Source organism: Corythoichthys intestinalis, chromosome 3, assembly GCF_030265065.1.
Source record: "Corythoichthys intestinalis isolate RoL2023-P3 chromosome 3, ASM3026506v1, whole genome shotgun sequence".
In the NCBI taxonomy this organism is placed as follows: Eukaryota; Metazoa; Chordata; class Actinopteri; order Syngnathiformes; family Syngnathidae; genus Corythoichthys; species Corythoichthys intestinalis.
The window spans coordinates 49,598,535-49,624,196 of NC_080397.1; the positions used below are offsets into that span (position 1 = coordinate 49,598,535).

Consider the following 25,662-nt stretch of genomic DNA (forward strand, 5'->3'; position numbering starts at 1 on the left):
TTACGTAGCCAGCGTAGGAACACAACACGTTCGTAACTCAGGGACTACCTGTATCATGATTTTTTCACACTGTCTTATCAGTTTACTAGGGCTGTCAAAATTATCGCGTTAACTGGCGTTAATTAAATTTTTAAATTAATCACGTTAAAATATTTGACGCAATTAACGCAGATGCCCCGCTCAGACAGATTTAAATGACGGTACAGTGAAACGCTGACTTGTTAATTGTGTTTTATGGAGTTTTGCCGCCCTCTGCTGGCGCTTGGGTGCGACTGATTTTATAGGTTTCAGCACCCATGAGCATTGTGTCAGTAATTATTGACATCAACAATGGCGGGCTAGTAGTTTATTTTTTGATTGAAAATTTTACAAATTTTATTAAAACGAAAACATTAAGAGGGGTTTTAATATAAAATTTCTATAACTTTTACTAACATTTTTCTTTTAAGAACTACAAGTCTTTCTATCCATGGATCGCTTAAACAGAATGTTAATGTTAATGCCATCTTGTTGATTTATTGTTATAATAAACAAATACAGTCCATATTTACCGTATGTTGAATGTATATATCCATCTTTTGTCTTATCTTTCCATTCCAATAATAATTTACAGAAAAATATGGCATATTTTATAGATGGTTTGAATTGCGATTAATTGCGATTAATTACGATTAATTTTTAAGCTGTAATTAACTCGATTAAAAATTTTAATCGTTTGACAGCCCTACAATTTGCATATTTTCAATAAATATAGCCTTACACAACCTTAGTTTTATTTATTTTTTTCATTTACTCAAGGCACATTGTACCTGAAGCTAGTTTATAACATGACCAAATAAAATTTGTCCAGGCAACAGCTTACAGTATAATTTGAAAAACTCACATATTAGGGACTTGTCAGGGGTACACAACAGTATGTGGCTTTACATTTGAACAGTACAAAACATGCAGTTAAGCTTTTGAGAAGGGTGTGACTGCAGCCCAGAGCTAAGTTACAGCCGCTACAAACCACGCCTCATACAAGCCACGCCCCTGCAAACCACACCTGCTGTTGGTACGGTGGTGTGAAGAATTAGTTTGCTATGTCCAGTTGGAAGGGTTTTTGGGACAAGAGGTCCTAGCCTAATGGCGTACCGCACGCATGCTATTTTTAGACCATGATGTCGCATCGTAAAGCAAGAGTAAAGCGCGAGTGGGACATTATTGACACGCCTTCGCATAGAAACCATGTTAATTGTGCTACCTTTCTCCAGTAATCTTTCAAAAACAAACATCTCGATCACACATTGCTTGGAACTTGTAGAAACGACTCTAGACATTACGACATATGAAGGATGTTTCCTTCATACGTTTCCCGAAACCAAAAACTCGACTGAATCATGACTCATGAAAAATCATGAAAAATGACTGAATCAACTTGCGCGGAATTTTAACGCCTGCTCGGCAGTAAACATTTATGCAGTAAACATTTTGTTGGGTTGGCATTGTCTTTCAGAGGACAAAGAGGTAAGCCATTTTGATATTTTTAACTTATTTTTTAGCGTGACATTGTGCCGTGCTGCTTCTGTCTGACAATGAATGACCTGAAAAGAATTAAAATGGTATCTGACTGCCAATGTTACATTTTCTGTTGCAAAAAAAAAAAAAAAAAGCTTTAATAAGGGTGAAGTGTAAATAAATTATAGAATTAACAATTGTTATCAATGATAAAATTAAAAGTGTTCGTTGGCTGTCACTGAGCAGCATTTGCGATCCCTACACAAAACAAACAATATAAATTACCTCCAAGAATGGTCAGAGACGTAGGACAACCAGAGGATATAATATATAAGAAAGACAGGGCTGGTGGTAAAGGATAGCTTGTTGAAACAGGAGAATGTCATTGTCAGTCGCCTAACAAAAAGGTGTCGATAAAAAAGTTAAGCCTATGCTTCGGTCGGCTCGTTTTTTTCATCTTTTTCAGCCCTCGACACTCAAGCCATCTCTATACTGAACATTTTTATGTTCTTCCACATCTTGGCCAGTGAATTTGGCACCAGGGACATCATTTTCAGAGAAAATTGGCAGGTTTAGCTCTGTAAACATCTCCTTCGTACACGATTTCCATTCATTTCCTATCGGGGACAAACAGTCGTGTGTCCCCCCTTAACAACAGTAGCTAACGTCCTAAACTTGACTAGAAACGGGTATTGCGCACACAGAGGTGTGGCTAAACATAACTAGATTGTAACCTTTGCTATGTTTGGAAGTCAGTTAATGCTGTGAATCAACCGTTAAAATTGCTTGCGTTATTGTATTATTGCTTGATTTCCCTTCTGTCTACTTACGACATGTGAAAATGTTAAAACTGCTTTAGCATTAAAAGATATATTCCAGTCAAGATTTTGCCCATTTAGGATAAAAAGTTATTCACCTTAGGCCTGCTACAGCAGAGCGTGCCGTAGAAGTCGACTGCCTTAAGATGGGGGCTGTTTACTAACGCTGCGGAGTCCGTCATTTCGCATCTAGTTCTATATGGCGGAAAACACTCAAGTTCCGCTCTGAAACCCCCAATTTGGCCGACTTTCAAAATTGTCCGATATGCATGTGTGATACATCATTGAAAATTTAACGTTAAAAAAAAAAAAAAATTCTTTGTTTGGATCGATTATTTATCATCTAACATATCGGAGAAAATGCGAGAGTAACAAAAAACAAAAAAAAAAATAGAATTAAGCTATCGTTATGAGGTAGATATCCGTGACTTTTTTTTACAGATGCCATTTTTTTCATTGTGACGTCATTGGTTTAATAGTTTAAAATATGTGAGTAAATAATTTTTTTAAGTCTTTTTTTTTTTTTTTTTAAATGAAATATTAGACATCAATTAATGATTCTAAGGTAAAAATGACAGACATTTTGAATAATAAATATATTTAATTACCTTAGTTTTATGGCTTGGTTAAAACAAAAGCGGTTGCACGACGTCTGTAAATGGGGGTTTTCAGGGTAAAACGGACAAATTAAAAATAGTTCAGGGGATTAATACGCCATGTAAATGCTATGGCAGCATATAGACATGTTGTTCTATCAAACACAACAGTTGTTTCGGTTTAAAATACAGCAGTTTCTTTTAAAGAGGAGTGCAAGAGCGGAAACTGCTTCTTCAGTTTTGACTGTGATTTCCGCCATATACATGTGATATCTATGAGACGCATCAAACACTACCACTGTAGCATCATGTGGGCGTAATTTGTAGGGGTGTGGTTTGTACGACGTGTGGTTTGCAGCGGGTGTCGCTTGGTTCAGTGCAGCAGTCAGGTATTATTGATGCTTTTACCTGGCAAGGTGCAGTACTGCCTCCAGAATATTGGAGCCATCTTTGGCGCTGGTTTCACAGAACAAGGTATTGTAGGTCTGTTTCAAGAAAACAAGACAACAATTTAACATGTATTTTTTTGTTTTTCAACAGCAAACAACTCATTCACAGAATTCTATGGCTGTCAATGGATTGATTTTGAAATTCATATATAAGTATTTTTTTTAACTTTATGTATAATTTGAACTCAAGTAGTGCTGCAACGATTAATCGATTAACTCGAGTAATTCGATTACAAAAAAAAGCTTCAAATCAAATTTTGCTGCTTCGAGTATTCGTTTAATTAGAGTGGCGTTGTAATGGTTTGTTTTGAAAGTGTCTGCATTTAGTTTTATTGATTTGGGTGGATACGCTGCCCTCTAGTGGCAACAGTGAAAATGACATAACTCTATTAAAATTGCTGAATCCAGCTGCTCTAAAAAAGACTAAAAAAGGTTTGAAATAAGAAAGTTTTTGTTTGAGCTAATGTTTATTTTATTTTTTTTATGCATTTGTAATTTAGTTTATGTGTATATTTAGGCGTTTTTTGTGGGAATATGTGTTTGAATGATTTGTTTATAGCATTGTAAAAAATATATATTTTATAGTATTTAAGCTGACATGTGCTGTGCATTTAGCCAATTGTTCTTTTGTTGTAGTTAGGACCTCATATAAATATATATATATATATATATATAAATATATATATATATATATATATATATATATATATATATATATATATATATATATATATATATATATTAGGGCAGTCAAAATTATCGCGTTAACGGGCGGTAATTAATTTTTTAAATTAATCACGTTAAAATATTTGACGCAATTAACGCACATGCCCCGCTCTGACAGATTTAAATGACAGTACAGTGAAATGCCCACATGTTAATTGTGTTTTATGGAGTTTTGCCGCCCTCTGCTGGCGCTTGGGTGCAACTGATTTTATAGGCTTCAGCACCCATGAGCATTGTGTAAGTAATTATTGACATCAACAATGGCGGGCTACTAGTTTATTTTTTGATTGAAATTTTTACAAATTTTATTAAAACGAAAACATTAAGAGGGGTTTTAATATAAAATTTCTATAACTTGTACTAACATTTATCTTTTAAGAACTACAAGTCTTTCTATCCATGGATCACTTTAACAGAATGTTAATAATGTTAATGCCATCTTGTTGATGTATTGTTATAATAAACGAATACAGTCCCTAAGTACCGTATGTTGAATGTATACATCCATCTTGTGTCTTATCTTTCCATTCCAACTATAATTTACAGAAAAATATGGCATATTTTATAGATGATTTGAATTGCGATTAATTGCGATTAATTACGATTAATTAATTTTTAAGCTGTAATTAATGTGATTAAAAATTTTAATCGTTTGACAGCCCTAATACATATATATATATATATATATATATATATATATATATATATATATATATATATATATATAATTAATAATATAATTATTATATTTTATTTTATTATATTTTATATATATATATATATATTTTTTATTATTATTTTTTTTTAAATAAATTGCAATTCTGCATAGTTTGTAGAAACTCTCGGGAATTTTCTTTTGTTTTCGCATTCAATGCTCTTTTGAAAGTGTAGTCTTGGTTTTTCATCTCCTAAAATTTATTTTGTAATGCATTAAATGTTCATACTCCGATTACTCAATTATTCAAACAAACATGTTAATTGATTAATCGACCACTAAACTAATTGATAGCTGCAGCCCTAAACTCAAGATTTGTCATCATCATACAAATTCTAATTAAACCGTTTCTTTTCTTTCCTGTAACCAATAACAGACTAGTTTATCTTCAACAACGTTAAAGACAAGTATTTAAACGAAAGTAGACCGATTACACATCATAGGCTGCTAAAAATGTCAGCAGTATTTTCACTTCCAACAGAACGAAATGCTTTTCTTTCTTTACCCGCCTTCCTGAAATGACCAAAACCTGGTCTGACATGATGACCCGCTGAGCACCAACTACCCACATGTTTAAACTTGCACTGGAAACGAAGAAAGTGCCGTTATAGTCAACCGTCCAGACTGATCAAAGAAGATCTTTAGGTGGAAGAAATGAAGATTTTGAGGTTCTCTTTAGACTGCTAAGAAATAAATGATCAGACCAACTACTTAGATGTTTTGGAGACCAGATAAGATGGAGTTTCAACAGGAAAAGATGTAGTGAGGGAATACATGAGAGCTAGTTGGTGTCAGAAGGGAGAGTGTTGGAGATGGAAATAGATGGAAAAGGATGACATCTTGTGGCGACACCCAGTGGTATCCACTGAAATGATCAAATACAGTGGTACCTCTACATTCAAATTTAATTCGTTCCAGAACTTGGTTAGTAGATCGAAAGGGTTGTATGTTGAGCAGGATTTTCCCATAAGAATACATTATAATTTGATTAATCCGCTCCACAGCCCAAATTGCTATGCTAAATCCTTAATAAATACTGCAGGTACAATTACAGTGGTACCTCTACGAACGAATGTCTCTACATACAGAATTTTCAGGTTAAGACACACCTCAAGGGGAAAATATTTTGTTTCTTGTTACAAAAGAAATTTCAGGATACGAAAGTAAAAAATACAGTATGCCTGGTATTTGCAGCTCCCAGAGTTTACTGAACGCAACATACTTAGCTGCTCTGCCATTGGCTATTGCCTAGCATTCCTGGCATCCAATTGGCTAAGAGGGACCTCTACTGTATGTGTATGTATGTATCCCGGCGTCCTTTTCATTCGCCAGCTTTACATTAGTTTATCAACTTTTTCTCTTTACTCTATTCTAGGTTTTTTACATTATGCGCAACACTGGTTTTATGTTTATTGTGCAATAATCTAATTGTAACATGTATTTGTGTTGGAGTAGCGTACTGCACAAATGCTATTTTTGGACCGCAAGGCTGCGTGACGCCACCATCGTAAATCGGAAGGGGCTCAACATAGAAGTGAGCTCGCATACGACCCATGCTAGTACTGCATGTTTTTTACCCTTAATCTTTAAAAAAAAAAAAAAAAAAAGAACATGCCGAGTAAACACTGCTGCTTTGGAACTTGTAGAAACGACTCTAGACATTACAACATATGAAGGATGTTTTCTTCATACGTTTCCGAAGCCAAAAACTCTGAGGGAAAAACTTGAAAAATTGATCAACTATTGCTGACGTCCAAAAGACCAGTTTAACGCCAGCAAGTTGAAGCCGTTCACCTTTGTATGCAGTAAACATTTTGTTGGGGGCCATCGTCCTACATATGACAATGCTGATCCATTGCCTGCCACAGCCTTCCCCGAAGAGGTAAGCCATTTTGGTATTTTTACTTATTTTTTAGCATGGCGTTTTGCTGTGCTGCTTCTGCTTAACAATGAATTACCTGAAAAAAACTTAAAATGGGATCTGACTGCCACTATTGTTACCTTTTCTGTTGTAAAGAAACAACTTTAGTAAGGGGGAAGTGTAAATAAATTAATAGAATTAAGATTTGTTATTAATGAAAATGTTTAAAATGTTTGTTGGCTGTCACTAAGTAGCATTTGCGATCGCTACACAAAAATAGAAATATAAATTACCCCAAAGAACGGTCAGAGACGTAAGACAACCAGAGGATATAATATATAAAAAAGACAGGGCATATGGTGGTAAAGGATAGCTTGTTGAAACAGGAGAATGTCATTGTCAGTGGCGTAAGGCAATGCACAAAAGAAAAATGTGTCAATAAATAAGCTACTTCTGGATCAGGTCGGCCCTTTTTCTCATCTTTTTTAGCCCTCGACACTCAAACCATCTTTTTCACTGAACATTTGTATGTCCTCCACAACTTTACCAGTGAATTTGGCACTAGGGACATAATTTTCAGACAGAATTAGTAGGTTTAGCTCGGTAGACATCTCGTTCCTTCACTATTTACATGCGTCTAGCATGAGGGACAAGCGCGAGTTTGATCCCCCAAGCAACAGTCGCTAGCGTCATGAATATTAATGAGCAAAGGTGACGTGTTACATGCGGTGTTGTGAACACAGTTAACATTTATACTTTTCTTATTATAGTTAGTCACCAGCAGTGTTAATCTTACTTTAAAAAAGTAATTAATTATAGTTACAAATTACTTCTCCCAAAAAGTAATTGCGATAGTAACTCAGTTACCTGAATGTAAGAGTAATTAGTTAGTTTCATGTTTTTTGCTTGTTTTTTTTTTCCACAAAAAAAAAATAAATAAAAGTAAAAAACTTGGGTCACACTATGTGAAGTTTAAAAGGATTTGGGACAGTTGGCCCCAGCCCAATTCTTTACCTTAATTTACCCTTTACCCTGAATCAACTGTTAAAAGTTGTTAAAATTGCTCCCATTATTGCATTCGTTCCCTTCTGTCTACTTTTGACATGTGGAAGTTTTAAAACTATTTCATCATTTAAAGATAGATTCAAGTCAAGATTTTGCCGATTTACGAGTATTTTAGATAAAAAGTTACTTAGGTTCGCTAGGAAGGTTCTCTACAACAGAGCCTTCCTAAGAAGTCTACTGCTTTAAGATGGCGACTGTTTACTAACGCATCTAGTTCCTATACTGTACATGTTGTTAACGCCCCCGTGTCTGTCATTTCGCATCCAGTTCTATATATATGTGATATCTACCATGTCTACCGTATCTACCATATCATGTGGGCATAGTTTGTAGGCTATCGGCTACAGTCAGGTATTATCGGAGCCACCTAGCATCGCGTTTGCTCGGCGTCACAACTTTTTTGCCTCCTCCCCACTCCTTCTCTGCTCTGTTGTCTCAGTGAGTCCGTCTCCCTCAGACTTTTATCGCGTCATTCAACCAATATAGCAACGCATAGTAACGCACGCCTTTCCATCCTCAGTAACGGTAACGGCGTTGCCAAGATGAGAAAAGTAATAAATTACATTACTCACTACTGAAAAAAATAACGCCGTTATATTCTAACGCCGTTAGTAACGCCGTTATATTCTAACGCCGTTATTAAAAACACTGGTCACCAGATAGGACACCTTCTTCCCCCATGTACTGTATGTTTTCTATTCTATGTTGCTTTCCTGCCCCTCCCATCCTATTGTTTGCCCCGTATAAAGAAGGTTGCTATCACAGCAGCTGGGGTGGCAGCTACCACCCTCAACAAAAGCTACATCGACTTCATTCGACTTGTGATGAGGCCAGTGTTGTTTTCGTCAACGATGACGAAAATATTTCGTCAACGAACAAATTTTTTTCATGAAGATGACGTGCTGAAAACGTGTCTTGGGAGAATGAAACTTAACGAGATGGATGCCAGTTGTTGTCTGACGACACGAGAACGAGGTGAAAATTCGGCATATTTTCCGTCATTATTCACAGTGTGTAATATTTTCTTGTTGTATGTTTAGTTAGAACGCATTTAGCAGTGTTTGGTAGTGTCACTAATGTGACGTAATGCGCCCATGTTGCTTTAGCCTTTAACTCATTTGCTCCAAAAAATATATAAATACGTTCTATTTTTAATCGTTTCAGTGTACCAAAAACGTATTTATACGTCTTTTATGTTTTTTTTTTCACAAGAGACATCTCTAGGTTCTGATGCAACTTTGCTCCAAAGCACAACGCTCAAAATCCATCCTAAATCCTAAAACTGGCCACTGGAGGGCATTAGCGCATTTGGTAAGAACTCATATCGGACCACGAAAGGAAATGAATGAAGAGAAATAGTCAGGAAACGGAAGTTGGAAGAAGTAAGAAGCGTGAGAAAAATGTGGAGAATGATGTAAAACACAAGGCACATGCCCCACACAAGTTTGCTAGGTGAGTTCTGGTATGAGGTAGTGGTCACTACAAAAGAAAGATAAAAAAAAAATCTACCGTAATTTCCCGAATATAAGGCGCACCCGTGTATAACGCGCACCTCAACTTTACCTGTAACATCTAGGAGAAATTCTTGTACCAGTGTATAAAGCGCACCCCAATTTTAGCACCAATAAATATGAGTCTCGTGTCTTGAACTTTTATAAAGTACGCGGTTGCAGCATTTTTTAATCCTTTTGTCAAATATTAAAAAAAAAAAAATAGAATGTTAATTTTCTGTGGTAAAATTGCTCACAGTATACGATAATAATTTTCACAAAGTAAGGAGTTGTAGCGAGTTTTAACAGAATTCACCAGCGGAACTAATGTTGGCAAGTTGTGTAGTTCCAAGGGGGGAAGAGTTTAGTTAAGGGAACAGCCGGAAGTAAACAATTGTCCTGCGATTTGCGTGCAAGAGATACGTTGTTACTTTATGAGTTTCAATGTAAATAAAACAACACGGCTTGGCTCAGTGGTTCGACACTCTTCCTCAGACTGCTGTCCTGGCTCGCCACACGGTCAACATTTATACGAAATGGATCGCCGCATACGTTCTCTTCAAGACAACATCGCCGTGTGCTGGCATGTTGCAACGCAAAGGTTAGAAAAATGTACCGGTAAATAATAAACGAATAATTCAAAAATTTTTAAAATTTTATTAGATGTGAAAAATATCATGAAAACAATTATTTACCACATGAAACTTGATTATTACATCACTGTCGTTCGGATTAGGTAATATTGTGCTGGTCCATGCTTACAATAGAACATGAATCATGATGAATTTTTTGTCTCAGTCCCTGTACCTGTGAATAACATGCACCCATGATTTTACGAGTAAATTTTGGGAAAAAAAGTGCGCGTTATATTCGGGAAATTACGGTATCTTGATGAGACAGGCGGTGATGAGGGAAAAATTTACCCCGTCTGCCGATACAGCCGCAGCCACAACAGCGTCATCTCTCAGTTCAATAGTTTAGTTATGTGTAAATAAATTGTTACTTTGCTATCAAAAGCTCTATTAGTATTGTTGTTTATGTTATTTTGTAGAAGGAAAACATTATTCAAATGTTTGGGATGTCACAAAAGCAAAAAATAGCTGTGTTAAAGTTATGTTTGAAATGTATGCTTTTACAAAAAGCTCAATTTCTGTTTTTCATCAGAAATTGGAAAATTGCTCAAACCAAGCTATTTTGTAATGCTGATTTCTAAAGAATGGAAAAAGATATGAACTAACTTTTTTTTTCCTGCTGAAAGAAGAGAGTGTAATCTTTCTTTTCGTGTGTTCCATGTTTATACAGCAATAGAACAGAATTTTCTGTGGGCCTTGCAAAATTAGTCAAAATCCAGTAAAATGGCCGGGAGCGAAGGGTGTTGCTCCGGTGAAAATGGCTGGGAGTGAATGAGTTAAAGGTCTGTGCTGAGTGATCATCACACATTAAACAAACTTGTAGCTTTAGCATAGCGTTTGCATTAGCATAGCGTCGTGTTAGCATTTAGCGAGGTGACTCCGTGTCTTCTTAAACTCTTGGAAAACATTTTACATACAATTCGTGGCGTCCAGGTGAGTTTAATTAATAGCAAATAATGTGATGTTTTCCTGCTGAGTGTGTATTATATCATGACAATGGTGATGTCCCTTGTAGACTCTACAGTATTGTGCTCGTCTGTCATAATCATTCGAAATTGTTAGTAACCTTTTATTTATTTATTCATGGAATAAAACTTTTGAAATTTATAGACGAAAACATTTGGAGAATTGTCGACTAAAACTATATGAAATTTGTCTGAGTTTTCATTGACTAAAACTAGACGAAGACAAACACATTTTTAAATGACTAAAATATGACTAAGCCTAATTAATATTTTCGTCCATAAGCGTGATGAAAATTAAATGGCTGCCAAAAACAATACTGGATGAGGTATTTGCAAATTTGCAGATTTCTTGGGCACGCTATTTTGCTTTGTTGTTGAAAACTCGCCAATTTTTTTTTTGTTTTTTTTTTGTGCTCGGTCCACAAAGATGTCTCTAATAAATAATAATGTTTTTACAACATCTGGTGGCATCTTAGTGGCAAGCGTCTAAACTGCGAGTCAGTCCTGTTAGCATCTAAAGGCATTATTAAAACTTTTTGTGTTGGCGTTCATTACTCACATTTTTTTAGTGCCAATTTTGCCCCTATTTCCTTTATAACAGTTGTAGTACTAAATAGAAAAATAATAGTATAGTAATAAAAAGTGGTGGTCTTCACCATCGCCAGCTTCTCGCCATAGCTGGTGGGCACACTGTTGCTTGCCCCTTGCCTGAGATCACACTTGTTACCGATCAGCATGATAGGGATGTCCTCCTGAGACATGTCCTGTTTTTCCACACACAAAAACACATGGGTGAATAATCTCACTCCAGATCATATCAAAGCTTCTTCACACAACACGCAAAAGATTTGTGACAACACTTACTCATCTGCTGCTTGTGAAAAATGAGAGATACATGGATATAGTAAGAATTAAAAGGTGAGAATGGCAAGTAAAAGTCAGAGGTTAGTCATCTACCTCAATCATGTCCACCCACTCCCTCACACTCAGGAAGCTCTTTTCGCACGTCACGTCGTACAGCAGCAGCACGCCGTCTGCTCGCCGAAAGTAAGACTTTGCGATGCTGCGGAATCTGGATCCAACAGAACACTCATGATAAAGTCACATAAGCACCCTCCCCCCACACACACATACAAATAAACACTAAAAAAACACCTTTCCTGTCCAGCAGTGTCCCAAATTTGTAACAGAGTGGGCTCTCCGTCCACCATGAATGTCTTCATTTGGAAATCCACACCTGAAAAAACAACAAATAAATAAATCATAATGTATATTCATACGAAATAGAAAGCTGTATGAGTGGCTACCCAAGTCTCACGTAGCGTATAAGAAAAACGCCAATGAGCATCATCTAGTGCAGGGGTCGGGAACCCATGGCTCGCGAGCCATATCTGGCTCTTTTGACGGCCGCATCTGGCTCGCAGACAAATCTAATTATATACAGTATATATATAATAATAATAAAAAAAAAGCTTCGTTATACTCCTTTGCGCATTGCGCAAAACGGCGACGATCCCCGGCGACTAGAAAGCTGGTTCGCAGTTATTTTAGTGGGAAAGTGGCAAACATACATGTCGTTGCGTCTATCTATCTATTTATCTGTCTATCAATCGCATTGGCAACGCAGATGAGGCAGACACTGATCGAGTGGGGCCGCCGTATTTTGCTGTCAAAAAGAGCGGCCGATGTGCACATGTGCGTAGTAATTTTCCCACGGTTTTAGTTTCGTTTTCCCCGCTAATTTTCGCCCTTTTGAGATGATGGCAAAAAGAAAAAAAAGAGGAGGAGTATCGTACTTTTCAGCAGGAATGGACAGAGAAATTTGCCTTTGTGGAGAGAGCAAGTTCTGTGTTGTGTCTAATATGCAATGATAAAATTGCATCTATGAAAAGGTCAAATATAAAACGGCACTTCGACACCCGCCATACTACATTTGCATCGAAATATCCCGCGGGGGACAACAGGAAGAAAGCATGTCAAGAGCTTCTTACAAGAGTGCAAGCTAGTCAGTTGCAACTCCGTGTTTGGACCAAACAAGGTGACTGGAATTCGGCTAGCTTTGCTGGTGCTTTAGCAATTGTGAGGAACGGGAAGCCATTCACAGATGGGGAGTACGCCAAAGCATTCATGCTTGATGTTGCCAATGAACTTTTTGACGACTTTTCGGATAAAGACAAGATTATTAAACGGATAAAAGACATGCCCATGTCAGCAAGAACTGTTCACGAATGTACCATCATGATGTCAAATCAAATTGAGGCAACGCAAAAAGGACACAATTTCGGCTCCATTATTTTCACTCGCTTTGGATGAGTCAACGGACGTAAGCAATTTATCACAGTTCAGCGTGATCGCAAGGTATGTTGTTGTTTACACACTACGTGAGGAAAGTCTGGCAGTTTTGGCTATGCAAGGGACAACAAGAGGGAAAGATTTATTCAAGTCCTTCAGTGAGTTCGCTAAAGAAAAAAATCTACCAATGGACAAAGTTGTGCTCCGTGTATGGTTGGAAAAAACATAGGATTCGTGTCGTTTCTTCGTGAACATGAAAAGAGACGTATCCTAAGTTTCTCAATGCCTGCATGACACTTAACCTCATCAAGTATCAACCAGACTACAAAGCCTTCAGCAACACCATGCAGCACCAGAAGTCGCATTAATGGTGAGAAATACTCATCATTGATTAGCAACAGCATAACAGTGTTATTGAAAAGAATTCGGAGACTTATTGCACTTTAAAAATGTTGAAATGACATAAAATGCACACATTACTCGTATTTTTAGTTTTAAACATATTGTATGGCTCTCACGGAATTCAATTTAAAAAAAAAAAAAGGTGTTTATGGCTCTCTCAGCCAAAAAGGTTCCCGACCCCTGATCTAGTGTAAAAAAACAAGGCGATAACCCTTGCTGTTTTAACCCTTTCACAAATTTGGATTTGGCTCTCATTTAACTCATTGGCTGCCATTGACGGCTAGACATCCAATCCAGTTTGACTGCGAGGGGCGAAGTGAAAATGGATTGGACGTCTTGTCAATGGCACTGAAACATGGGCATTAACAGTGAGCCTTCCAGCTTGAAATGAAAAAAAAAACACATCTTTAGTGTTACTTGGGGTTGTAACCAGTTTGTATTTCTGTTTTTAAACAGTACATTTGATTTTTTTTTTAATTAGTTTTTTATGAACATTGTATTAATGTACAGTATCAGGCATCAAAATGAATCAAATATGGACGAAATACGTTCCGGTAGGGCTGTCCCAAACGACTCATTTTCTCCCGATTAGTCAGCCGACTGTTTTTAAGATTAGTCGACAAAATTCATTACTAATTTAGTAATGAAATTTCTAAACATTTTGGAACACTTAAACAAATACATATGTAAATAACAATCACACATAAACAATGGGGTGAAATGTTGATAGCATTTACTACTGCAAAAGAATGGAATGTAAACAGATTCAGAACACTGGCTTCGCCTTTCCAACATTATTCAAAACAATTCTTGAAAAAATATCTAGCATTATTGTTATGGTATACTACTATATACAATAGTATTATATTATGATATTTATTACAATCATATTTTTCAAAAAGGGTGTCATTTTAAAGCTATTCTTCGTGTAGAATCTGCATTCTGTAGTAATATAGTATTTACATATTACAGTATTAATTCTGAAGTATGTGGGATTAACTTCAGAAATCGATATTTATTTGAAAGTGACGTGCTTTTATTCTGAAATGTTCACCGCAAGTACGTTCGCTAAACCGCTGACAGCTTTACACTCTGCAAAAAAGCACTTTTTGTCATTGCCTGTGGTGTCACTCATAGATTTTTTTTTTTTTTTCCCCAAACTTTGTCGTTTGCAAATGCTGTTAACCAGCGATTTTTAATGTTTGAAGTATCACCTTTTAACCCAAATTTTGCGTTTTGGAGAAGACTGCCAATGTTTTATAGCAGGCTAAAGTAGGTTGTCTTTTTTCCCTATTAGTCTCAATGTAGCAATGCTCATGTTTATAGTGTTTCATATACATGTGTTTCCTTATTTTGTATGTCTGAAGTGTAATTGTACGGCGTGTTGATGACCAATAAACATCTGTGAAATGAACAGGAGTCTCATATGTCATCTACACGCATGCACACATGTATGCATGCATGCATGCGGTCATAAAACGCAGCCAGGAAAATTATCGCCCTCATTTTTATTTACTTTGCGACAAATGGATTCATTGCATATCACGACAGGCTTAGCAACTGCAATAAAACATGTCGTTAGTTAGTTAGATGGAATTACGCCCCCCACCCCCTTAAAATGTTCTCCTCGAATCTACACAATTCACGTAGGTCACCCTGTTTGACTTTCAAAACGGCGAATTTTGCTGAAAGGTGAGTGATTATTTTATACCTGATGTATACCAATTACAAAAAAATAATATCAAAAGGACAATTGATTTTGTTTACAGTATTTTTTGGACTATAAGTTGCAGGTTTTTTTTCCGTCTCATACTGTGGAGCAACTTATGTGTGATTATTTACGGTCGGGTCCGAATTCGCTCTCACTAACTTTTTAAAAAATAAATATATATTCATATATTTATACTAAAACGATGTATGGATGTTAAATAAAATAAATAATTTGGATAAAACAGAGAAGGCGCTGTGCATGCCTGCGCACGTGAACGCAGTGGCCCCGCTCTCTTTTCAATCTTCCCCTTTCGCCCTGGCACCCTCTGCGAGCATCCTGGTATTTCCTTTTCGATATGGAGCAGCTAGGAGTGAAAAACAAACGAAAGGCAAGGGAATTGAAAGCAAACAACTGCGGTTGGAGTGGGATATGGAAAGGATTCAAATTGATTGTTGAAGATACCGAAACCTGTGTCGGCTTCGCTGAATGTAAACGAATGTGCCTCTTTGGTCTCATACGAGAAATATATTTAACAAACTTTTCCAGCGTTATTTCGTTGTGTAAATGCATTTATAATGATCATAAAAATATGTTGACTATTTAAACACTTGCGTTTTTTTCTGCCAACTCGAGGAGATTAAAATAAATGTCAAATCCACTTTGTGCCTGTTAGAACAGACACACAAATATAAAAGATATAAATGTTTATTGAATATCCATCTTACAGTCTTGTTTAACTGGGAGAATTCGTTACAAAAGACAGGCTTTAATTTGTTATCATTATGCATATATGCACCGCATCGTCACAAAAGTGACGTCACACAAAACACAACCACGCATCGCATCCCTGCATTTCCTCCTTCTCCTGAATCCTCACAAATAAAAGATAAACTTTCTTTTTTGTTTTCGGGCTCGTGCCTACAATTAAAACATAAAATTTCGGGTTTTTCGGGCAAGCAAATCAAGTTAATTGATCAGGCTCGGGCCGCGTCGATCTTTAAAACCTGCGGGCCGGTCGGGTTGGGCTGGATTTTTTAGGCCCGATCTAACTTGTAGCGTCATGTAAAGTTAGCATACCGTACACCTATTCAGCCTGTTGTTCTCTATTGTATTTTAAATTGCCTTTCCAGATGACATATCTGCTCTTGGTGCTGGATTCTATCAAATAAATTTCCCCCCAAAATGCAACTTATACTCCAGTGCGACTTATATATGTTTTTTTCCTTTTCATTGCACATTTTTTGGCTGGTGCGACTTATAGTAAAATAAAAAAATATGGGTAAATTGAATGCTTTATTTTGGACATACTAGATGCCAGAAGAAAGAAAATAAGAAAAAAATATAAAAAGCAATTAAAAATAAAGCTGACAAAACCAATGAGACTCTTAGGATAACAACAACAGTTGTCAAGACAATGCTACTACTAGTGCTACTACTACTCAAGCACTTTGAACTGCCTTGTGTTGAATTTTACTACACAAATAAATTTGCCTTGCCTTACTGATAATAATAAAAATAACAAAATTTACTCACTATCCCCAAAAAGGAAGCATTTGCTTATTAAAAGTTTAAAAAGTTTCTCAACTATCAGTTCATCATATTACTAATCCCATATTAACAAAAGAAACAGTGCCACAGGGCTCACCACAGAAAAAAAAAACAACAAACAAAAACATAGGCCACACTTTTTACATTTTTAAAAATTTCCCCTATCTAAGAGTGTAATGATATACAAACTTTAACTTTCAAATGCTGTGAGGAAAAAAAGCATTTTTGTTTTCCTACTGAACCCGCACCGAACCGTGACTTGTGTGTAGCGCAGACATGTCCAAAGTCCAGCCCGGGAGCCAAATGCGGCCCGTGGACAAATTTCATCCGGCCCCCAGCATCTTTCATAAAATCAATAACGCCTGGCCCACACACAGACTTAATAAACTGGTCAGCAGAACTGCTACCAGCATATCATGTATCTTACACACTAAATGCTGCTCCTCATTTACCCACGAAAAGGCAGCAGCACTCTACATTACAACATTACCACGTGTGGCCTTTACTCCCACTTTTCTAAAATGGCGACAATCAACAAAAAAAATAAGAATGTTGACTGCAACAGCCGACGCTTCAAGGATAGGTGGAAATTGGACTTTCTTCACTAAAATACGCAACAACTGTCTGCCTCATTTGCAAAAAGACAGTTGCTGTTTTTAAAGAGTTCAATGTGAGGCGATATTACCAAACAAGATACGCTGACATGTACGACAAGATTACAGGGAAGATCCGTAGCGAGAAATTGAAACAACTTGAAGCTAGTTTAATTTCACAGCAGCAGTATTTCGCAAGAGCCCGAGAGTCGAAAGAGAACGCCACAAAGGTTAGTTGCGAGATTGTTGAAATTACAGTATTAATTAAAAGAAATAATAAAGCAAATGTGACACACAGAATAGATTGCTAAAATTTGCTTAAATATATTGTTCGACATAAAAGACGTCAGCCAAGGTCGGCCCCCCAAATTTTTGCCACACCAAATCTGGCCCCCTTTGCAAAAAGTTTGGACACCCCTGGTGTAGCGTCACACCCCTAATATACATAGCAAATAAGGCTCTGAATCTCTTTCCTATCCTATCTTTGTTCTAGATGTTTGGATTAATAAAAAAAAAAAAAAAAATTCACACAAGGTTGATGGATACGTCATTCAAGAAAAGTTTAGGGCAAGTGACTATATTTGGTAATAAAAAAAAAACAAACAAACAAATGATTATTATATTGTAGCATCTACATAGACAATCCCCGCTTGGTGATGAAAATGCATACTCAACAGAAAAACTGTCCATTATTTTCAATTAATTATACCCACCTGAACGACACGAAAGTTGCCTGAGAGTTAAAGATGACGCTCGCCACGCTAAATGCTAATGCTAGCAAGAACGCGAATGATATTCTAACGGTGTCGCAACCCCATGTCCCCTGTCTCCAGAGTCATTCACCCAAATTGTAGTAACGCGCGCGTTCACATCCTTAGTAACGGTAACGGCGTTGCAAAGATGGGAAAAGTAATTCATTAGATTACTCTCTATTGATAAAAATGACGCCGTTATTAACACTGTTATACTCTAAAGCCGTTATACTCTAACGCCGTTATTAACAACATTGGGTCACAATGATGATTATTGGTAAATTAAAAAAATTAATTGCTAGATTTAAGTTTGTTCAAATGACCAAAAATAGTCACTTGTCCTATAAAGCAGGACCAGTACTGGTCCGAGGCGCATTTGCTACCTGGCTGCAGAAAAATAATGAATAATTTGTTAACGACCATAATCTGGCTTGTGCCTCTTGACACATCAATATGCCTGTCTACTGTATTGACTAATCTGAGTAAAGATTTGTGTATGCCGCCTTCTAGTGGTTGGGTGCCATTACTGGGGTGTTTGCACATCTATAGCAGCCCAGCATCAGTCAGTGTAAGCAGTAATGTTAGCAACTGTTGGCTGTGTGCTACAGGCGGCGACTTTTTTGGACATCTTGTTTTTATGGATAAAACGCCACCTGCTGAGCAACAAGAGGAGCCTACAACCAAGTCCATTCTTTAACTGGATAACTGTAAATACTACACAGCGGACCAGTATAACAACTCCGTGGATGTGGAGGGTAAGCTGAAACTTATCAACGGCAGGAGTCTCTACAAGAATTTTGAACACATTAAGGATTATCTACTAAAGATAACAAAAGCTGACTTTAATTTGCGCGGATATAACATGGCACAAATGAATCGGGCATCTAAGGGAGGAGGGGGTGTTCCAATTACGATTGATAATCTCCTGGGATGTATAACAATTGAACTCCTTATCCCCAATTGTAAAAACATAACTCTGCTGCGTCTACCGAGCTCCTGATTCAAATGTCCAGCTTACTGAGTATATGGAAAAGATACTGTTTAAAACGAATCATAAGCATGTCTTTTGTTGTGGTGACATTAATCTTGGGATAAAATATGTACAACATGTTGTTTGATTTTACACCTTAGGAATGTACCCTTTAAAGAGACTCATAAGAAAAGCATTTTGAGTCGCTACTCACACCAGCTGTGATAACGCCTAATCACTTTTGCCACACACATAGCCACAACAAAATGTTCCCACAGCAAATAGATGCTAGAATGTCAGGGACATGACAAAGCCATAACCTTGTACGCCCTGACATTCAGACCACTAATCTTGTGCAAGAGACTGCTGTGTCAACGACCGCAATCGAGCTGCTTGACTGGACGCTGAGTTATTGTAAACCCAGATTGTTGATTATGTTATTGTACAGTTTGTGGCCATGTGATGTATGTAACTGTACCATGTCTGATTGTGCATCTTTAGCTGTATGGGGGGACACGAAACTGACAAGCATATGCTTCCTCCCGTCTGCCTTTGTCTTCTTCTTCGGTTCCTTCCTTCGGGCAAATCATATCACACTTTGTAATTTTCAATTATTGTCAGTGATACCGATGATGATGACAGTAAATATTTCATTCATTCATTATAATATGTGGCTAAAAGCTAGCAAACGAGGCAACAAAATCGAATGCACTGAGAGAATCATACAAAGCCAAAAAACTTTTCATGATCGGAGAAGGATTCATTATGCTTGCGACCATGGATATTTGCCGTTTAAGTTTAAGGAGAGGCCGCTGTTAAAAAAATGAAAAGTTGATTCAGCGTATGGTAAGTGACAATTTCCTTGCACTTCCTCTCCTTGCACAATTTCTGCCACACATTGCCAATCCGTGAAAAAAAAAGGATCATATCACACCGGTCCGTGGTGCCAAATGGTTGGGGACCACTGCTACAAAGGGTTATAAGTTTCTAACATTTGTTTAAGTGTCAACTTTTGAATAGCTTGTCCTCTGTTGTGACCACTATCCCTGAAAGGGTTAAACGGTGTGTGTATTTAAAGGTGCAACTCACCAAGAGTTGCGTTGCAGTTGATTTTGAACTCATTCTTGCAGAGGCGCAGAAGGAAGCTAGATTTGCCCACAGCCGAGTCTCCGGCCATGACAATCCTGTAGGCCTTCTCGGATGTCATGTAGCCAAGGTCACTGTCTTTGTCCTCCCTCTAAGGACAACACAATTACGAATGGTCGTGTATTTAATCCTTGCATACAATGCAGTTTAAATTGGACTCAATTTGAAATTTATCATCCATAAAAGCACAGTATTCTCGCCTGCACACTGATTGCGCTGACAGCTTTTCGGATGGTAGGGGGGACAAGTGGTGGGGCTGGAACGGGTTCGGACGGCTTCCAGTCCAGAACGGAGCTGCAGTCGGAACCAAACGCTGACTCGGCATCCTGTGTCTCTGCTGGCTGCCATGTGAAAAAACACAACATCACATGAAATGTGAGATGGACAGGGGTCTCAAACACAATTGCCGCCAGTCTTCTCAATCTTTATGAATAACAGTTGAGATCACGATCGGTTCTTTAGAACAGGGGTCTCAAACCTATTCCACAAAGGCCCACTGTGAGTGCAGGATTTCAATCAAACCAAACAAGATGGCACTTTTTCACCAATGTTTTACAAGTGCAATCATTTTATTGCAGTACAGTGCAGAAACCTTATTGGTTCAACAGTCTGTGCTGGATCGATTGGAACAAAAATCAGGACCCACAGAGTGCCTTGAGGTGTGCTACATCACGTACCGTTTATGCTTATAAATGCGGGAGATTCGGACATATAATTTAATTATTCTTTGATTAGTTATTCTGGCATGTGAGTTGAATAATTGTTTTTATATGCCTGAATTTAACATATAAATCATCACATCACGGCACGTACAAAAAAATAAAATCTTTTGATTAATGGCGGATTGCAAGCAACTTTCATGTGCATGCCGCCATCTAGTGTACAAGCATATGCAGCACTAATGCCTTCACCGTTACGATCTACACATAAACTTAAAGCAGAAATGTGAAGTAAGGTTGGCCAACCATGTTTTTGAATAATATCAATGGCTAAACATTTATAAGCATATTTTCGTTATTTTTTTAACGCAACCCTTCCAGATTCTTTGTTTAACCCATAGCAACGCTCTTGAAAACGAAAATGCTTTTCTTCGGCAATCTTCGGAAATTACGTCACACCGGGAAGTGCGAGGGAAGTCCGCCATAGAAGAGTATTGTTTGTTGCATTGCTTCTCAGTATGATGCCACGGCGGTGTGTGGCGATGTTTTGTTCTCACTCAAACGAAAAGTTGTATGAGTGGCCAAAGGATAGCAGGGCACGTAAATGGACATATTTCGTTCGCACGAAGCGAATGAATTTCACGCCATCATCGAGTAGTGTTCTCTGCTGCAAACACTTCGAAGATGCCTGCTTCCTTCACCGGTCTGCTTATGATCAAGGATTTGCCAAAAAGTAAGTGTGCTTTTTGGATAGATGACTGATGACTTTGTCAAAGCAGAGCTGCCAACTTTTGTGGAATGTACAGAAGAAGCTAGCGACGTTAGCCGAAAGCCAACTCGTGGCAATAGTCGTGGCATAGTTGTTGTTGTGTTCGCTAGTGTTACGTCCCAATGAAGGCTCGCGAAGGGCATAACATAAAACGAGCCACACAATTTCACAAGTGGCACAAAATTTACACAACAATCAAACTCGCAATGAATATGTACAAAATGTGGATGAAGCGCGGCTTCAGGGTAAGCCCAGGCCAAAACAACAAATAAAAGGAATCTACACTTGAACCCCACCCACTAACTAAACCCTGATCATGAAAAACAACGAAGAAAAGACAGCCACTAACCTAGCTTCTTACGCTAAACAAAACAGGAGAAAACGTGTTGAACAGAAATGGCGACTTACCCCTTCTTGCTTCAGTGCTCTTATTTACAGTGGTGAACAAAAACGATCCGATAACGAATAAACACAAAAGACCTCACCGAAAAAGCGGGAGTGTATCAGACTAGCGATCAAATGCAAACGAGCGTGAATGGCGAGCAAACAGCTGGCGAGGAGGACCGCAGCAGAATGCTGTCAAATGTGAGCGTTGAGAGCGTTTGAGAGGTTGAGAGGTTTGTTTGCGTGTTGGCATTGAGTCAATCTCACAGCGAATCATGGGGAATGTAGTCTCGGGACAACACTGAAGTGGTGTTTTGTAATTTGTTCGCTTGTGTGAAAAAACTACATTTCCTCACGCCATTAGACGCCACTTCCTGCCGATAGCCCCAGCTACTATTAGCTCCATGTGTTAAGAAACAAAGTTGTCAGCACATCGTGTGTTCGATAACTTTGTCGACAAAAAGCTCATAAAAAGACACATTGGACGATCCGTTTAAGAGACGCTGGGACTGGAAGTAGTAGTAGCTGGTAGTACGAGGCGAGGCGGAGATGAGCGAGAAGCAAAACTTCGCGGTCGAATGTGGCGGCAGTCCGCTATTATTTTGTTTTCTTATTGTTGCCACAATAAAGTGGAGAAAGCCATCAACGACTCATCTCCTTCTTTCCCCCCAACGTTTTTATATTATTATTTTACATGCACGAGAGCTGCAGGATCTGCCAAAATGAACATGCAGTCTGATTATTATTTTTTTAAACAATGTCATCAGATAGACAAAAACATAAAATTATGTGCAAATGCCTGCATCTTCAAATCATGAAAATAATAACAGCCTATATCTTACCAATCTTGTAATCTCGATGGGTCTTGTCTCCATTCAATGTCAGGTAGTCTTGGCACATTGTTTGCATCCTGATTAGCGTCTGGCTAATACATGTTAGGTCCAACATAAAATTCCAACCTCCTCTTCTTCCTCCAACTCTTCAAAAACTTGGATCTCCTCCCTTGCGCTCGATCTATTGCTTATATCGCTGTTTGAATCATTGTTTGAAGGGCTTTGTATGGCGGCCGTATGGAGCGCTGCCATTGCTGTTCTCGGTGTGACGTATCACTTCCGGGTTCGTCCCCTTTCAGGCTCGAACTTCGGAAACGCGATTATTTTGTCAAATATATAACATATAAATTATTTTTTCATGCTTTATTTGTTAGACAATGTTTAATTACTTTAATTGTGACCCTATTTGGCATGTTATGAAATTACTTCACATTACTGCTTTAATGTCTTTCAAGAATTTAAATGGATCCTCGGACCTAAAGACTTGTAGACTCTAATAAGCCACAATTGTTCTCTTTGACTAAAATATGTTAGTAGAAGCACATACATTATTGCCATTGATTTAAAAATCTATAACATTTAGTACTTGTTGACCTACGGAGGGCGCCATGTTTTACGCGCGCAATGCACGCTGGGGGTGATGATGGGGGTGGCCTGGACAGGGAGAATAGCTGTGTTAGCTAGCAAGCGAAGCTAGTATGACAACTGGCATGATTTTGTCACATTGTTTTGTTACAGAGATCTGAGATGAGTTCCCAATGTCGTAACTGCATCCATTTCCAGCTCATCAGCAGTGTCTTTTAAGCGATCCTAGGCGGCTTGCCGAGATATTGACCTGTGCCATTTGACAGTTTGTATATCCCTTCGTTGTTAGTTGCATCAATGTCTTGTTTTTGCCTCTCGCCGCGGTTTTCCCTCAGGTTTATTTTTTAAAACTGATCCCAACCTACTGCCATGAACCCCTTTTGTGTCTAACTTTTTGCGATCGCGTGTTTTTTTGTGTGTTCAATAAACCATTTTACGCAATCCCTATGTTATTTTGCCTGCTTGCTGTCTGAAGTGAGCTGCATATTTTTAATACCGTGGTCAGGCCAGCCGCACTTTCTTTTCAGTTGCATTTCCCTTTCAGGTTTTATCGCACAGGCAACACATGTGGGTTGTGATTGCTTTATAACGAAAATCATGACTCTGAAGGCGCGAGGACCTATAGTCTTGTGGTCTATGCGCACGTCTCTCGCATGGAAACGCGGGTTCGAATCCCGCTGGAAACCTTGGTAAATGGCCTTATACTTGTATAAGGCTTTTCCACCTTTCAAGGCCCTCAAAACCATCCACCTACTGGTGACGCAGCACCAGGAGCAACATGGGGTTCAGTATCTTGCTCAAGGATACTTAGACGAGTTCATCAACGTGGAGAATTGAACCGACAACCTCTGGGTTGGGGGACAACTACTCTACCACTCACTCACTACTCTGCCACGCCACCTTCATTTTATTTCTTTTGCTGCTCATTTTGTGAAATATCGACAGTGCTGTCCTGCTCATCACTTTTCCGCCCGGGTTCAAATTGGAAGGGCAGAACCAACGACATGTTTATGTAGCTAATGAGTGACACTGTGGAAGTACGGCACCGCCCAGAGTGCATTGCGTTGTCAAAAACAATGGCGACCTACTAGTTAAACACATTGCTCAAATTTTATGAAAACGAAAAAAAATTAAGAGGGGTTTGAATATCAATTATTATAACTCATACTAACACAAGTCTTTCTGTCAGTGGCTCCCTTTAAACAGTGCAGTTTAAACAGTCTTCCTCTTCCCTCATCCCAAGTAAACCCTTCAGAGACCATTATCACCCACCCAAAAGACAGAAAAATGTATATTTATTGTTTAATCTATCACGTACATAACTAAATTTGCTGTCATCGCTCGAGAGAAAATGGCATCTGTTTGGGAATGCGCAGTAGCAGTCCGTCGCAATCCGCTAGCCCAGGTGTCGAGAGCAGGTTCTGCGGTGTGTCTAATATGCAATGATAAAATTGCATCTATGAAAAGGTCAAATATAAAGCGGCACTTCGACACCCGCCATGCTACATTTGCATCGAAATATCCGGCGGGGGACAACAGGAAGAAAGCATGTCAAGAGCTTCTTACAAGAGTGCAAGCTAGTCAGTAGCAACTCCGTGTTTGGACCAAACAAGGTGACTGGAATTCGGCTAGCTTTGCTGGCGCTTTAGCAATTGTGAGAAACGGGAAGCCATTCACAGATGGGGAGTACGCCAAAGCATTCATGCTTGATGTTGCCAATGAACTTTTTGACGACTTTTCGGATAAAGACAAGATTATTAAGCGGATAAAAGACATGCCCCTGTCAGCAAGAACTGTTCACAATCGTACCGTCATGATGTCAAATCAAATTGAGGCAACGCAAGTGAAGGACATAAATTCGGCTCCATTTTTTCACTCGCTTTTGATGAGTCAACGGACGTAAGCAATTTATCACAGTTCAGCGTGATTGCAAGGTATGTTGTCGGTGACACACTACATGAAGAAAGTCTGGCAGTTTTGGCTATGCAAGGAACAACAAAAGGGGAGGATTTATTCAAGTCCTTCATTGAGTTCGCTAAAGAAAAAAATCTACCAATGGACAAACTTGTTTCGGTGTGCACTGATAATGCTCCATGTATGCTTGGAAAAAACAGGATTCATGTTGCTTCTTCGTGAACATGAAAAGAGACATATCCTAAGTTTCTCAATGCCTGCATCACGCTTAACCTCATCAAGTATCAACC

General features: G+C 38.2%; 1 protein-coding gene across 2 annotated transcripts in view; it reads right to left on the reverse strand.

The window, feature by feature from the left end:
* Positions 1 to 25,662, reverse strand: part of rasef (RAS and EF-hand domain containing) — a 78,119-nt gene that overhangs the window by 1,887 nt on the left and 50,570 nt on the right. For both annotated transcript variants that reach the window (XM_057832352.1, XM_057832353.1), the window contains exons 12-17: positions 20,429 to 20,569; positions 20,172 to 20,319; positions 11,970 to 12,051; positions 11,772 to 11,886; positions 11,471 to 11,578; positions 3,320 to 3,396 (exon numbers count right to left, since the gene is read on the reverse strand). In XM_057832352.1, coding sequence (XP_057688335.1) covers positions 3,320 to 3,396; positions 11,471 to 11,578; positions 11,772 to 11,886; positions 11,970 to 12,051; positions 20,172 to 20,319; positions 20,429 to 20,569 — 671 coding nt within the window. The remainder of the gene's footprint in view (positions 1 to 3,319; positions 3,397 to 11,470; positions 11,579 to 11,771; positions 11,887 to 11,969; positions 12,052 to 20,171; positions 20,320 to 20,428; positions 20,570 to 25,662) is intronic.